Source organism: Miscanthus floridulus, chromosome 10, assembly GCF_019320115.1.
Source record: "Miscanthus floridulus cultivar M001 chromosome 10, ASM1932011v1, whole genome shotgun sequence".
NCBI classification, from domain to species: domain Eukaryota; kingdom Viridiplantae; phylum Streptophyta; class Magnoliopsida; order Poales; family Poaceae; genus Miscanthus; species Miscanthus floridulus.
In genome coordinates this window covers 28,144,974-28,159,007 of record NC_089589.1, presented here as the reverse complement: position 1 = coordinate 28,159,007, position 14,034 = coordinate 28,144,974, and the positions used below count along the sequence as shown (strand labels likewise).

The 14,034-nt window shown below is 45.6% G+C and overlaps 1 protein-coding gene across 3 annotated transcripts; it reads right to left on the bottom strand.

Moving 5' to 3' along the window:
• Positions 1–1,214: 1,214 nt before the first annotated feature.
• Positions 1,215–10,068, bottom strand: LOC136486421 (disease resistance protein RGA4-like). Of its 3 annotated transcripts, XM_066483305.1 has the most exons (4): positions 9,637–9,932; positions 4,034–4,893; positions 3,200–3,836; positions 1,215–3,106 (listed from the first exon to the last, which is right to left on the bottom strand). In XM_066483305.1, the coding sequence occupies exons 2-4, from the start codon at positions 4,804–4,806 to the stop codon at positions 1,565–1,567; spliced, it is 2,952 nt and encodes a 983-aa protein (XP_066339402.1). In that variant the 5' UTR covers positions 4,807–4,893; positions 9,637–9,932; the 3' UTR covers positions 1,215–1,564. The 3 variants fall into 3 exon arrangements, with proteins under 3 accessions (XP_066339402.1, XP_066339401.1, XP_066339400.1); XM_066483304.1 differs by lacking the exon at positions 9,637–9,932 and adding an exon at positions 9,939–10,068 and having other exon boundaries at positions 1,215–3,836; XM_066483303.1 differs by having other exon boundaries at positions 1,215–3,836.
• Positions 10,069–14,034: the final 3,966 nt, after the last annotated feature.

Here is a 14,034-nt window from a genome sequence, read left to right as displayed (position 1 = left end):
GTTTATCTAACTATACTACTTTTATTCATCCTAACTATACTACTCAACAAAATATTCATTTAACTATATTAATTGAATCATACACCCTAACTATACTATCCAAAACATTAATTTTATAATTATGAATTTACCCTTTTCCCCTTGATTAAATAAAAGAACTACAAAAATAGAATTATCACTCTTTTATTTGGAGTCATAATCCCCTTAACGTTGGAGGCATTGGGAGGCGTTACGGCGCATATGGGCCCACCGATCATAGACACATCTAACGCCTCCCGACGCCTCCCTCATTGATGCCTCCCAACGCCTTCCCTCGTATGGGCCCACCAGTCATAGACACATCTAACGCTTCCTGATGCCTCCCCAACCATAGTAAAAAAAGTTCTTTCTAGAAAACGATTTGTAGGGGCTGATGTTGTTGCCAGCCACCTCTAGAAATTCATTTCTATGGGGCAACTGTTGTTGCTAGCCGTCTCTACAAATCCGATTTCTAGGGGCGGTTGAGTAGCCGCTACAAATTACTTATTTCTAGCAACATAAGCCTAGAGGCGACTAGCCAATCTGCCTTTGCAAAGCATCTACAGTCGCCTCTATAAATGCTAACTGTAGTAAATTCATTTCTGGTTATCCTGAAACTGAATTGAAGTTGTATTTTCTCACAGATTTGTAAGGATTTTTCGATCCCTAACGAGACAAGTTCACCCCACTCTATAAATATAAAGAGCCACGGTCAACTGTGGAATTCAGTCACACACAAAATTGACCTATTACTCTTTTTAGTTGTTTTACTCTTTATTTATCTCTACCCAGACCACAATCTCTTGTTCCTTCATACCTAAACCTATATTCCGGCTGGGGTCGGCGAGCAGCTAGCCTGGCCACAATAGTAAAAAAAAAAAAAATTATACCGTCTGATATAACAACAATAACGGTGTTCTAACTGGTAAACCGGTGTTAGAACAACTAAAAGTGTGCTTGTCTGGACGAGGTCCCTCCTAGACGAGCGTTTGTTGGTTTACCAAAGACTCAGAGGTCCTGTATGGAGCCCATATACATGCTGCACGTCATGTACTCAAGTATTTGGCGCATCTAAATGCATTTTAAGAAAAGGTAAGATTGGAAGACACCCCACCGGCCCACCGCCTGTCTTGTAGTGTTTGGAATACTTGGACAGCAAGTACAAGATCCCATATATTTTTTTCGAAAAGGGAAGTTTTATTGATTTCAAGATTGTCACATCAAGGTTATACTGATCACATATATTTACATGGAAAGAATTTATTTATGTGTAATATATATACAGCCAGCAGAATAATGTATCCTCCACGGACTCCGTCCCGACAAGTCAAATATAAAAGGTATCCCTACACCGTAATAGAGAATAGAGTCCAGTAGAGATTGACTACCCAAGTGGTAGTGGCAGAAAAAAATGCAAAAATGACACTCGAAAGATTGACTCCTTGATTAGGATGACACTCGGATGGATGACAAGTGGGTCCATCTGTGTCTATGAATATGGGTCCAATATCAAATCTGCAAACGACCGAGGTTTCGAGTCCCATGTTTAACATGGAATCACCTCTCTTGCTGCACCTTGCGCTGAGGATTCGGGGAAGTCCATGTCCTTGGTCTCTGCGGCATCCAGGGCAGCCACTAGTGTCGCAGGTGTTACACCTAGACCCATTAGAGCTGTAGCTGTAGACGTAACAGATGGAACCAATGCTGTTGAACCATTGGAGCTGTAACTGTCATCGTGTACCGGCGCTGGAGCCACGGTAGATGACACCGCCGCCTGGGCCCCTTGCAGTCCAGCGCCAGGGCCCACCGTGACTGGAGCACTCAGCGGATCCTGTTGCGGCATTTGGATGTCATTTTGTTGTACTGGTCCCTCTGATACAACTGAGCATTCTGTAATCTCAGTCTCGGTTGCCCCCTGGGGTGGAGCAGCCCTTTTGAGCAGAAGAACTTTTGGCCTGTTCTCGTGTTCCTTGGCCGCCTGTACCCATTTTGCCTTAGTATCAGTGTTGACTTCATCGTCAAGAACTACTTCCCTCAGACATTTAAAGCCTTTGATCTGGATGCTGCACTGGCCATCCATTTTTTCACATATCAGCTGAAGTGATATGAGATGTGGCAAAGCACCTCCTTCAATGTTTGGAAATGTTGGATGTTTCACCACAAAACAAAGGCAGAGCAGTTTGGGCAACGCACTGTTCCTAAAGGTGATCTGATCAAGTTCATCTGCAATCAGCTTCAGGTATAGCAGGTCTTTCAAATCACCCAAAGCTGTTAGAAGATCAGCTGTCAATCTAGTTGATTCAAGGCACAATTCCCTGAGTCGACGAAGAGCCGTGACAAACTCAGGCAATTTCAGTAACCTACCCTGTAACTTTAAGGACTTGAGATAGCAGGGAGCCTTCAAGCCTTCTAGCAAATCTTCAGAGCATCCATCAAAATGCACTGACAATGAACGAGGGTCATCCGCTGAGTCGTTTACATCATGAATGAACTTATGTATGGCCTTCTCAACATTACTCAAGCTACTACTTGTTGCGGATGATTCACACCAGATCTTCACCTTCCGTAGTCTTTTCATATGAACCATAAGTTCTGCAAATCCCTCACTTTCATCAACCATAAATCCTGCTAGCGTCTCTAACTTACATTGTCGTGAAGAAAGAAATTTCTGCAGTTTGCTTAGCACGACTGTATTTGGAAGCTTGAACTTTCCAAAGAGATGAATTAAGTTGGGCAGCTGGATAACTTCTGGAGATAGGATCTTTACATCTGTTCTCCTTAGGTCAAGTGTCTCCAGAAGTTTTAGTCTTTTTATCTCCTTTGGAAGCCTGGTAACCCCGACCCCTAGGCTTAGATATTTTATAAGTAATAGGTTGCATACTTCATTGAGATGATCATTATGCAAGTCGGTACACTGTTCAAGATCCAAGACTCTCAGCAACTGATACTTTCTGAAATCCAAAATAGCTTTACCTGCCTGTCCAATCACTATCAGAGATCTGACGAGGGAGAGATCAAATTCCAATTTGGTGGCATCTGTAATATTGCTGTCATGGAGGGAAAGGCGACGAGAAGCTCTGGGTTGAAACTTCCCATCATAAAACAGAGCAATCATTTTTTCAGACAGAGACTTGCACATAATGTACTCATGCATCATGCCATAGGTTTTGCATGTTTTTACCTTCATATTGTTGCTTATTACATCAATGGACTGGATGATGTTGCGATCCATGAGCTCCTTTAAACTTTGAGTTGCAGGATCACTGCATAAAACTGTTGGTATTAGAAATCCCTCAGCTAACCATCGCCTCATTAGTCTTTTCACCCTGACTCGACAATCACTGGGGAACATAGCAAAATATAACAAGCAAGCTTTGAGTTCATGGCTTGGCAGGCTGCTGTATTCATGGGTCAGCATCTGGTACATTCTCTTCAAGGTATCATCGCTATCCAGATGACTGCGTACCTCCTTGCAAACACCATCCCATTCTGCCCAATTTCTACTTTGAATGAATTGGCCTACAGAAGTCAAAGCAAGTGGTTGACCATCACATTTATCCAATATTGCCTTGGAATCCAGATGCGAAGCCGAATATTCCTGCAGACACGACTCCTTTAGTAACAGTTGCTTTGAGTATTCTTCGTCAAGTCTTCGCATTTTGTGCATGTAGCCATTGGTAGAGCTGCAGGTATTAGCCACTGACTGGATTTTCGTTGTCACCACAATTCTGCTGCTAACATCACGCGACCGTGGGAAGGAGGATTTTATACTATTCCATTGATCTGTTGATCGCATGTCATCAATTACAATGAAATACCTGCATTAATTTGAAATGCGGATACAGGTAGCATTAGTTTCCTATTCCACAACCACAATAATAAATGTGCACAGGAAGGTAAGGTATTTTCACATCGGAGTGCATTCTGCATCACTTATTCGATATATACCCCTCTCCAGTAATGTAATGATAGTAAAATTGAATTAATGAGACAAATAAGTAGAGATTTTTGTTACCTCTTGTTATTCAGATGGTTCCTGAGATTAGTGCTAAGCTGACGAGCATTGCAGTTAACTAGTGATAGTGGCTCATCCACTTGCCGGAGTATCGAGGTTAAGAGTTCCTCTAGATTCCGTTGCCCTGCGGATACCCATGCCCTTTTCTCGAATTGCCTGCCAACCTCACTGTCATACAACTCTTGGGCAAGAACAGTCTTCCCCAGTCCACTAAACCCAACGATGGAGATCACTTTCAGTTGCTCCAGTTGCCCTTCTGCTTCTGACAAGTGCTCCAGAATCTCCTTCAGAGGTGCGTCAATGCCGACAAGATCGTCCCGAGCGATGTGACGATCTGAGGCCGATGGAGGCAGCTCAGGATGGGACAGACGGGGCACATAGTATCTCTCCTTGCGCTGGTGGGCCTCTAGCAACCTCTTTTTCAGCCGCTGCATTTCTTTTGCTAACTGCAAGCGAGACCTTATTCTGCGCCCGGATGCTTGATTTATATGGTACCATGGTTGCTGTTCTTTAGAGGCACGGTACATGATGCGGTCTATGCAGTCCTCCATTTGTAGGGCCAATTCATGCAATTCATTGACCATAAATTGCAATGCGCGATCACTCCGCCCTGACAGCTGATCATCGATGGCACTAGTGATCATCTGGAGCTCTTCGGTTAGGAAATGAACATCCTCTTCAAAGTCCTTGTACAGCTTGTAGTTCTCATCCGCGAGCACAAACAACCTTGCCACAAGATTGTTTATAAATGCACTCAACACGCCAGCGTCCATCCACCTCGTGTTCAGCGTTTCTTGACAAAGCAGGTTGAATGAGCTAATGACCACACAGATTCAGTAGCTGAAGTTTGATACCATTTCCTGCAAATTTGGAAAAGGATAAAATTTTAAACATGGAAATGCTAACTAGTGATCTGTCCACTTTCAGCTATCAATTACTACTACTTACTCCTCCAAACACAACTGAGGTGATGTTTCTTTTAAGTCAACTCTAAACTCTAGTTACATGTTACATTTAATACGTTGAGTTTAGATACTTGAAAATGGTAGAGTATCTTTTGCTACGTTTTATAAATATTTTATAACAAAAACTACCAGTTAAAGCTATGTTTTGAAAAAAACATATCGATGCCCCAAGACATTGTTAGTTACTGGAAGGAGTATAATACATAATCTTTTCATCGTAAGGATACTAAGAAACTTCTAATTTTCATCCAAAGTATTTCCTGAGGAATTAATTATGAAGGAATAAAGAGGGCACAAAATGACACAATGGGATGCTGTAGAAAAAGTATCAAAGACTCAGTTGCATCCACATGACACCTTTACAGATGCCGTTGTTTCTGAAATCTTTCATAAGAAGTTGATGAAATTAAATTGTCATTTAAAGTTGTTGGAAATACAGGTCCAGTTTATTCTGTTTGAAATTTGCTATTATTATTTCCTTGTGAACTTTTTTAATTTTTTATATATTAGTGGTTGAAGTTTAAAAGTTAGCATGCATGCATGCAAACTTAAACATAATCTATTTAACAACAAAGGGACTAATATGAAATGAAGTCTATATACATATGCGCACTTGGGGGCAAAAGGCATCTCTAATAATCTATAGCTAGTTAAACATAATTGTTCTCAGTTCCAAACTAAATACTACTAGTTAATGTTGGTTTTGGAGCTGATTGGTTTAAATATTCTCTAAGCAACTTATTTCAGGTCCCAAAAAAGGAAAAACACACCTTTCCCACTAACCTCATGTACATTATATCTACAATTAGATTTCCTTATATTACCTTTGTTGTCTGAAAGTTTCAACAAATATATGGGCCTTTGGCTAGCTTCAAATGGAAAACTTTGTTAACTACAAAGTTGTAGATCTCATTGACACACCTACACTTTTGCACTTCATTAATGTCTAGCACCCATGCTCTCTCACACTTTGGATTGCTGCTTACATACGCTCATCCAACCTCAAATGACATTCTATCATTATTTTAGTCAAATAAGATGTACACAATTGTCCCTTTCTTATTCTATTACTTGAAACGCAGAGATATCTGGATCTGTAGATTATAATCATTTAGATTAACCATCACACTGCTGTTATCAATCAATTCCTACCAGATGGTGTAGACTATGCACCAAGGGAAAAGGATGGATTGGTTCTAGGCAAGAGGACTGTAGCGAAAATGTTTTCTCTCAGTTATCAGTTATGTACTTTATGGTTTTGGTGATCGAGTAATAACATATTTATTAGGACAAACCAGTTTGTCAAGAATATCGTTTACATGGATTATAGATCCTATGAAGTAAACATAAGAAGTCACAAAGAAGAGATGATGAATAAGGTCGAATTAGTGAACAACATCAAATGAAAAAGATAAGGACTGAATGATCCTATGCCAGAAAATCAAAGGACCGCAGTATGCAATAGTGCACCGATAGAAGAAACGAAAGGAGAGCACTGGTTTATCCAGTGGTGAAGAAAATCAAAGCACCCGATTATGGAACAGTACCAGTGCAAAGTGCCAAGGAAATCTAGAAACAGAGTATAACATCATAGAGAGAGATTGTGAGCATGTCTTGGTTCTTGTAGAAACACCATGTGATCCTTAGTGTGTCAGGCAGTTGGAGCCTTGGGAGGATCGCTGGTGACTAGAGATGGCAACGGGGCCCGATCCCCGATCGCCGACGAGAGATTCATCCATTCACTACTACAAAAACTTTAATCACCGCCGGGGCTTTCACCAACGGTTATGAGACAACCGGCGGTAAGTAAGGCGGGGTGAGATGACGCGCCACGCCGTTGTTGGCGCAGTACTCGGCGAACTCCACCGACGTGAATTCGCCGCCGCGATCCGTCCTTAGCACGCGCAGCTTCTTCCCGGACTCTGCCTCAGCCCGCGCCTGGAACCTTTTGATCGCCTCTGTCGCCTCGTCCTTACTCGTCAGGAGCTGCAGCCACATGTAGCAGCTGCAGTCGTCTAGGAGCAGCAGGAAGTAGCACCACCTGCCATGCGTAGCCAGCACGATTGGCCAACAGAGGTCGCCGTGGACGAGCTCCAGCACGTCCCCCACGTGATACTTGGCCGCCTTCAGGAATGGCGGCCTCCTCTGCTCCCCTGCCAAGCAGCTGTCACACAGCTCGCCAGCGTGCTCGATGTGAGGCTGGTCGCGCACCATATTCTCCAGCCTCCTGAGCACGTCGAAGCTCAGATTGCCAAACTGTGCATGCCACAGCCATGGTTCCTCAGTGTCCCACGCCGCCAGCAGGCACACCGGCTGCTCAACCTTCAAGTCAAGCATGTACAGACGATTCTTGGAACATTGTACCTTAGCGAGAAGTCAGCGTTCTCGATCCCACATGCGCAAAACGCCATTGTTGACGAGGACCTCACAGTCACGCTCGTCCAGTTGCCCAATGCTAACGATGCTCGAACGCAACTGAGGAATGTAGTAGACATCCGTCCGCGTGCGGTGCTCCTTGTTCTAGCACCTGAAGTCAACCGTGCCTCAGCCACAGATCTTCTTCATCGAACCGTTGCTGAATTTCATGGAGCCGACTGCGTCGTCGTCCAGCTTCGAGATCGCTTCCTTGTCGTCGGTCATGTGGTTACTGGCCCTAGAGTCCAGATACCACCTCTGCTCCATGCCACCGCCCACGCGTCCGAGATGGGCTTGGGCGCGCGACTTGTCGAGTAGGATGCTTTGCTTCGCCTTCCCCTGCTCCATGGCCCCAACTCCTCCCTCAACACCGGCTCTGCCTCGACATCGTTCAGCGCACAGAATGCCACCATCAGGAGGGTGGGATCCTCATCGTCCAACCGCCGCTCGCGCATCTGAGCCACCCACTCCTCCTTGGTTAGCAACAGCTTGTCGTCGGCCGTTGTCGTTGTCGTCGCCGTCTCCACATGATCTTCCACTGCCTTCAAGTGCCCTGTCACGTCCTCGAGAGAGAGTGGATAGGTCGATCAGCGTCTCGATAGAGAGCGCGATCTGCCCATACTTGGCGGGCACGACCCACAGGTACTTGGCGATTGCCTCCTCGTCAATGATGATGATGCCCAGCGCCGCTAGTTGGCTGATGAACGACTACAGCCGGAGTGCGAAGTCCTCCACTACCTCACCATCACGGAACGCCAGCGCCTTGTACTCCCGACTTAGCTGTTGCGCCTTCGCCTTCTTTGCGCAGTCAGAGCTGACGCGCATGGCCTTGAGGGAGTCCTAGGCGGCCTTGGCGAAGTCCTTCGTCCCTAGCGACTCCACGTACTCATGAGGCACGGCGGAGATGATCTCCTCCATCACCGAGCAGTCTTCTTCTTCATCCTCAATGCCTTCCTCGATGGCCCGCCACAGCTTTCGCGCTCGCAGCTTGACCTTCATCGACACCGCGCACTCGTCATAGTTAGTGCGGGTGAGGACGGACCAGTTGGCCCCGCCAACTTCCCGCACGGTCCTCTGCACGACGACCTCCTTACGCGTAGGCGAACGGGACAGCCATGTTTGTCACCGCCACCGTGCGTCGTCCCCGTCTCGTCATCTTGCGCCATCGCCGGCGATCAGCCTTGTGGTAACCTGGCTTTGATACCACTTGTTGGCCCTCAATCTCCCACAAGTGAGCAGCTAGCTCACCAACACCCTCACTCTTACTCACGTCCAGAGGTAGATGAAACTGAGAACAGAGCACCACGAGCACAGCACAAGCACCAGCATTGAACTCTCAAATGTGGCAAACTAAACTACTTTTCTCCATTGCCTTTGCCTAGTATATATACAAGTAGCAGTACCTCTACCAGGTACATGTGAGTATGGCGAGTGCGCCAACTCCTACTTACTCCTAGTACAAAGGTATAAGGCTGATCTCAGCCCAACTACTCTACATGGCTGAAGTCAGCCACTACAGGCACGTCCTATTGCCATGCTGCTACTGCGACTAGGATGGACAGCAGGGCTGACCACAATGTCACCACCCTGCTACGCAAAAGGGAGAGAGGTTGAGCAGCAGTGAAATAGGCGAGGACCTGTGCAATGTTGCACTAGGCTTGAGTCTTGAGTGACATACAATCGGGCTAATTGTGCGGGCCTCCTTGCTACTCAGAAAATCACACTGAAGTGTAAACTAATATCAATTTCTATGTACAAAATCTCTGAATGAGTAAGATAGACGAAGAAATGTGTGGCAAGAGCAGAACACCATGTTATAGTGTGCTGATGAATTGGGAATTCATTAAGCCATTGTGTACTTGAGATTGAAATGTGTACTTAAGACAACAGTAATTCAAATCTAGCTGTGCAATTGCACTGAGATAATATAGTTCCTCACATAAGAAAAGCAGACACTGAATTGTTACGGGATTGGTTTTGGTTGAGCCAGATCTGAACTCTGGCATAACCTGTTGCTATCATTATTTGGAAGCTTGATTGTATAACTAAGATATACAAGCAGTGGGAAGAGTTCACGAGATCTTTAATTGGTAGTGAATCGGATTAAAGAACCAAATGCAATTAAGAAATAAAATATTTTCCCTTCATTATTTTGCTATAGGAAGCAGTTCCTGCAATCGAGATGTAAATCGAATAGAAAGGATGGAACCCGACGAAAATTACCTAGTTAATTTTACTCCTGATCGAGAGAGACAGAATCTTCGCAGATACTCTAGTCCGCTGTAGCAATCTTGATATACAAAGAGACAGGCACACGACAGCGAGCTTCGAAGCTCGAACGAGAGAGTAGAATTCCCATACACACCGAAGCAGTAAATCGAATTGGAGAATCTAAGGCTTCCAAAGTAATTCAACCCAGAGCCAGAGGGCGGAGGGCCGCTAGACAATATACATCACGTCTAGGCAAGGATAATCGGATTGGAGCACTATTAATCTATTATGTACAGGCCGAAGGAAGAACATACCTGTCGACTGCCGACGGACGACGCAGTTAGCAGAGGCCGTGAGGGGAGTGGGGAGAGAGACTTGACTCGGTGGAGACGACGCGGTAGAGCCGTGTGAGAGCGGGCTGCCGTGACCGTGAGAGCTCTGCTTCTCAGACCGAAAAATACTGTTCTCGTTCAATTATTACGAGAAAAAAAAACTGTTTAACAAATCGGTTTCTGAGTAAGTCAAACGGGATCGGTTTCTGGTGAGCCGAACGGGGCCTTCTTATTGTGGGTCAATTCTTGCTTTTTGTCCTTCCCTTTCGTGGATAGCTGGCGTATTAAAGGGCTATTTTCTCTTGATGGGATGTCTCACCTCCCGAACGCTGAAATTGTTGCACACCTTGACTTTTTTGATATTATCGAGATGGCCCTCTCTCACCAAAGGTTGAAATTATAACCGACCTTGATTTTTTTTTGACATTATCGAGATGGTCTTTCTCATAAGGAAAAGTAAAATTTTAGTAAACTCCATACAGTACATCTCAAATTACACAACATTCTATTTAGATTCTTCTATCATTTTTTTTCTGGTGTCTTTTCTCAATAGCCCTATTCGCTTGGCTTATAAGCCGTACTTTTTCAGCCAATGAATAGTATTTTTCTCTCACAATAAATCAATCAACAGTACTTTCGCCATGGCTTATCAGCCAAACGAACAGGGTAAATGCGGACAATGCTATAATTGAATAGAGTCTTGTTAAACACTGAAGCCATAATGTTGTCTTTACGCTCAATCCAAAGATCAACGATATTGAAATAGACCGGGTAGCCGGACGCACAGTTCCACACCTCGCTCCCCCGCACTCGCTCTCCCCCCGTTCTCCCCCGCACTCGCTCTCCCCCGCTCCACGTCGCTCGCTCTCCGTGCCGTCCCCGGGACGGGGATGCTGCGCCCACGCACATGAGCTTGTTGTGCGCCCTGGCCGCCCGTGCTCCCTCCCTCCCTCCCCTCTGCGCGGCCTCCATGCCACCCCGCGCTCCCCGGTGACCCCGCTCCCACTGGAGATGAGGACGACCGCGGCGGCTCCGACGAGGTAAGGTCGGTCCTTCTCTGGATCTGAGCCCCCCCCCTCCTCCCCCTCCTCCTCCTCCTCTGGATCTAAGCGTTCCCCCTCCTCCTCTTCTGGATCTGAGCCCTCCTCCTCCTCCTCCTCCACTAGATCTGAAGGACGCGGTGGCGGCTAGGGTTCCGACGAGCTCTATTGCAGTAGCCTTGTTTTGCTATTGCAACAAGTAATATTCCTTTGTTATATTAGTGTCTTTTTTTGTTTCTGATGTTGCATCTCCCATTGCAGTAGCCTTGTTCTGATGTCGCAACAAGTAATATTTCTTTGTTGCATTAGTCTTTTTTCTGATGTTGCTTCCTCGCATTGCGCTTTGTTCTGATGTTGCAGTAGCCTTGTTCTGATGTTGCAACAAGTAATATTTCTTTATTGTATTAGTCCCTTTTTCTGATCTTTGCATCTCGCATTGCAGTAGCTTTGTTCTGTTGTTGCAGTCGCCTTGTTCTGATGTTGCAGTAGACTTGTTCTGATGTTTCAAACAAGTAATACTTCTGATGGGAGCGTGGTGAGGATGCGACGCACCTAGCGGGGCGCGGAGGAGGGATGGGCGGCGTGACGGGATGGCGGAGGGACGGGCGGCGCGGCGGGATGGCGGCGCGGCGGAAGGTCGGGCCGCGCACGAGCGTGGGACGGGCCACCGCGACTGGCGAGTGACGCCCGGTCCGGATTGGTTCGCCGTATTGTATCTGAATACGTGGATTGGTCGGAATCGAAACGAGTCGGACGGACCTAAGGTGCTAGGTGCTCCGTTGTTTGGTCGGGATCGAAACGAGTCGAGGTGTGTCCGGACGCGCGCAGCTAGCCGGGCGTCTAGGCGCTAGGAGCGCCGAAAGATCAACCCAAAATATTGGACATGTCACAAGATCCCAGGTTTTGGAACTAGTCCAAAACACATCTAGAGGATTGAACAACATCGACAACAAAAGTATTTGGTTACAGCATAGGTTGCAAATTGCTTAGCTCAACCCTTGATAGTTGAATCGTGATGTCTGATTTCCTCTCCGTGACCATCAATGATGAGATCGATGATCCGGAGTCACAGTCTTGGTGGGGAGTGCCCATGAGCACCCCTCCCATTGTAGATAATGGCCATAAATTAACCACCTATAGATGACATCAATGCCTGGCGATGTCGTCGTAGCAATCACCTAGGTAATCACAGCTAATAAACACCCGGCAAAAATTTATCTAATTTCACTGATGGATTTATTTAGAATAAACCAAAACAAGCTAGATCTAAAAACTACTCTTAGTGAAAGATAGGCCCTTCTTCTTGTTTCCGGTTGACTAGCTAGAGAGAGAAAAAAGGAGAGAGGCCCTAGATGGTGGCAACAAGGAGCCTGAAGGTGCGGCGGTGGCTCCTGCTGCTATTGTTGCTTCCATTATCGAGATGTCTTGGAATATGTACAAAATTAACCTATCAACCTTGCTTCTCTGGCATATTATTAGATCTTACGATGTATAATAAGTACCGAAGGTTTCATCAATTTCTTCTATCAAAGAGTAACTATGGACTCCATTCTAAATTATAAGATGTTTTGACTTTTCTAAATATATAACTTTTTCTGTACACTTAGATATAAATTATATTTTAGTAAAAACAATGCATCTATTATAAAAAAAAAGCCAAAATCTTATAATTTGGAATTTAGGGAGTAGATTCCTTTATAGAAAAAGAGTGCTTAGAGTAAAACTAACAGTATGTTTTGGTTTAAATGTATAATCTAATCTAAATTAACTAATTACAAACTTATGTTTATAAGATAATTAAAAATAAATTGTCAGTGCAATTAATACGTGGTTTATTAGGAAATAAAATTTAATCCTAATGCAGGAATGTTTACTTAGTCAACATGGTGTCATATTACATTTTTTTTATTAAAGTAGTAAAGTGTGCTATTAAACATATATACCATACTTTAAGGTTGTGTAATTACTGTATTTAGACATAAATGTGATGAGTAGATTATTTTTTGTAGACAGAGATAGACAATTTAGATACAAATTAAATGGATCTTTTTGTGCCAGGGAGCTCCTTGCCGCCAGATCTAGACTCCTGTGCGTGGCATGGGGTTTGGATTTGGCATAGGATTTGCTTTGTGCTATTGGGCTCTGCAAATCTAGCTTTAATTGTCTTTTGCGCTTTAGTTTTAAATGTTTATATTCTGGTTTTGGTTAACTGGACTGTCGAGTTCATAAACCCGGGGTCCCTCAGGAACCGGCTTCTGCGCCAAGGCTCGGTCAAAGAGTCTAAAAACAACAGGGCAAAGGAACGGTCCAGCAACCGATCGGAAGGCCAGGCCCAAGAAGAGCAACGCCCGCTCCTCGGCTACTTCGGCCCACCTATCTGACCGGAGCACTCAATTCAGGCTTCAGCCGCCTCCGGACGACCTCTCTGATCGGAAGGCCTGCCCCGAGCCCTACTTCCGACTCCGACCCCGCGTCCCTCCTACCGGAAGCTCGTAGGAGCCCTACTTCCGACTCCGACCCCGCGTCCCTCCGATCGGGAGCTCGTAGGAGCCCTGCTCACCGCTCTACTCCGACCGGCACACTCAGAGCCGATTGGAGCCATCCGACCGGGGGCACCCCGTTCGGAAGGAACCAGAAGACGTGCGGAGAAAGGCAAGGCAAGGCTCACAAGTCAAAACCACTGTACCAGGGACCATACCCTGCACGAAAACAGTACTCTACAGCCACCCTAGCACAAACAGTATAGCAGGCGCCGACATCTCCCCCCACAGTTTTTGTAGGGGCCGCTAAAACTCCCATACGGTAAGCCCCCCGCGTGTCTCTGGACATCGATAGCGGTATGGGCGCCAGGATTTGCCATACCAGGTGAACATAGCGCGACTCCTCACATGCCACTAGGCATCAAATAGTATTTACAGGTACCGGCGTCCATCCTTCCTGAAGAAGATAGCACGACCTCCCGTGCGCATCTGACATTCTACAACGACATCAACAGTGACGTGGGCAACAAGGCTTGAAGACATCCATACCCTCTCCCT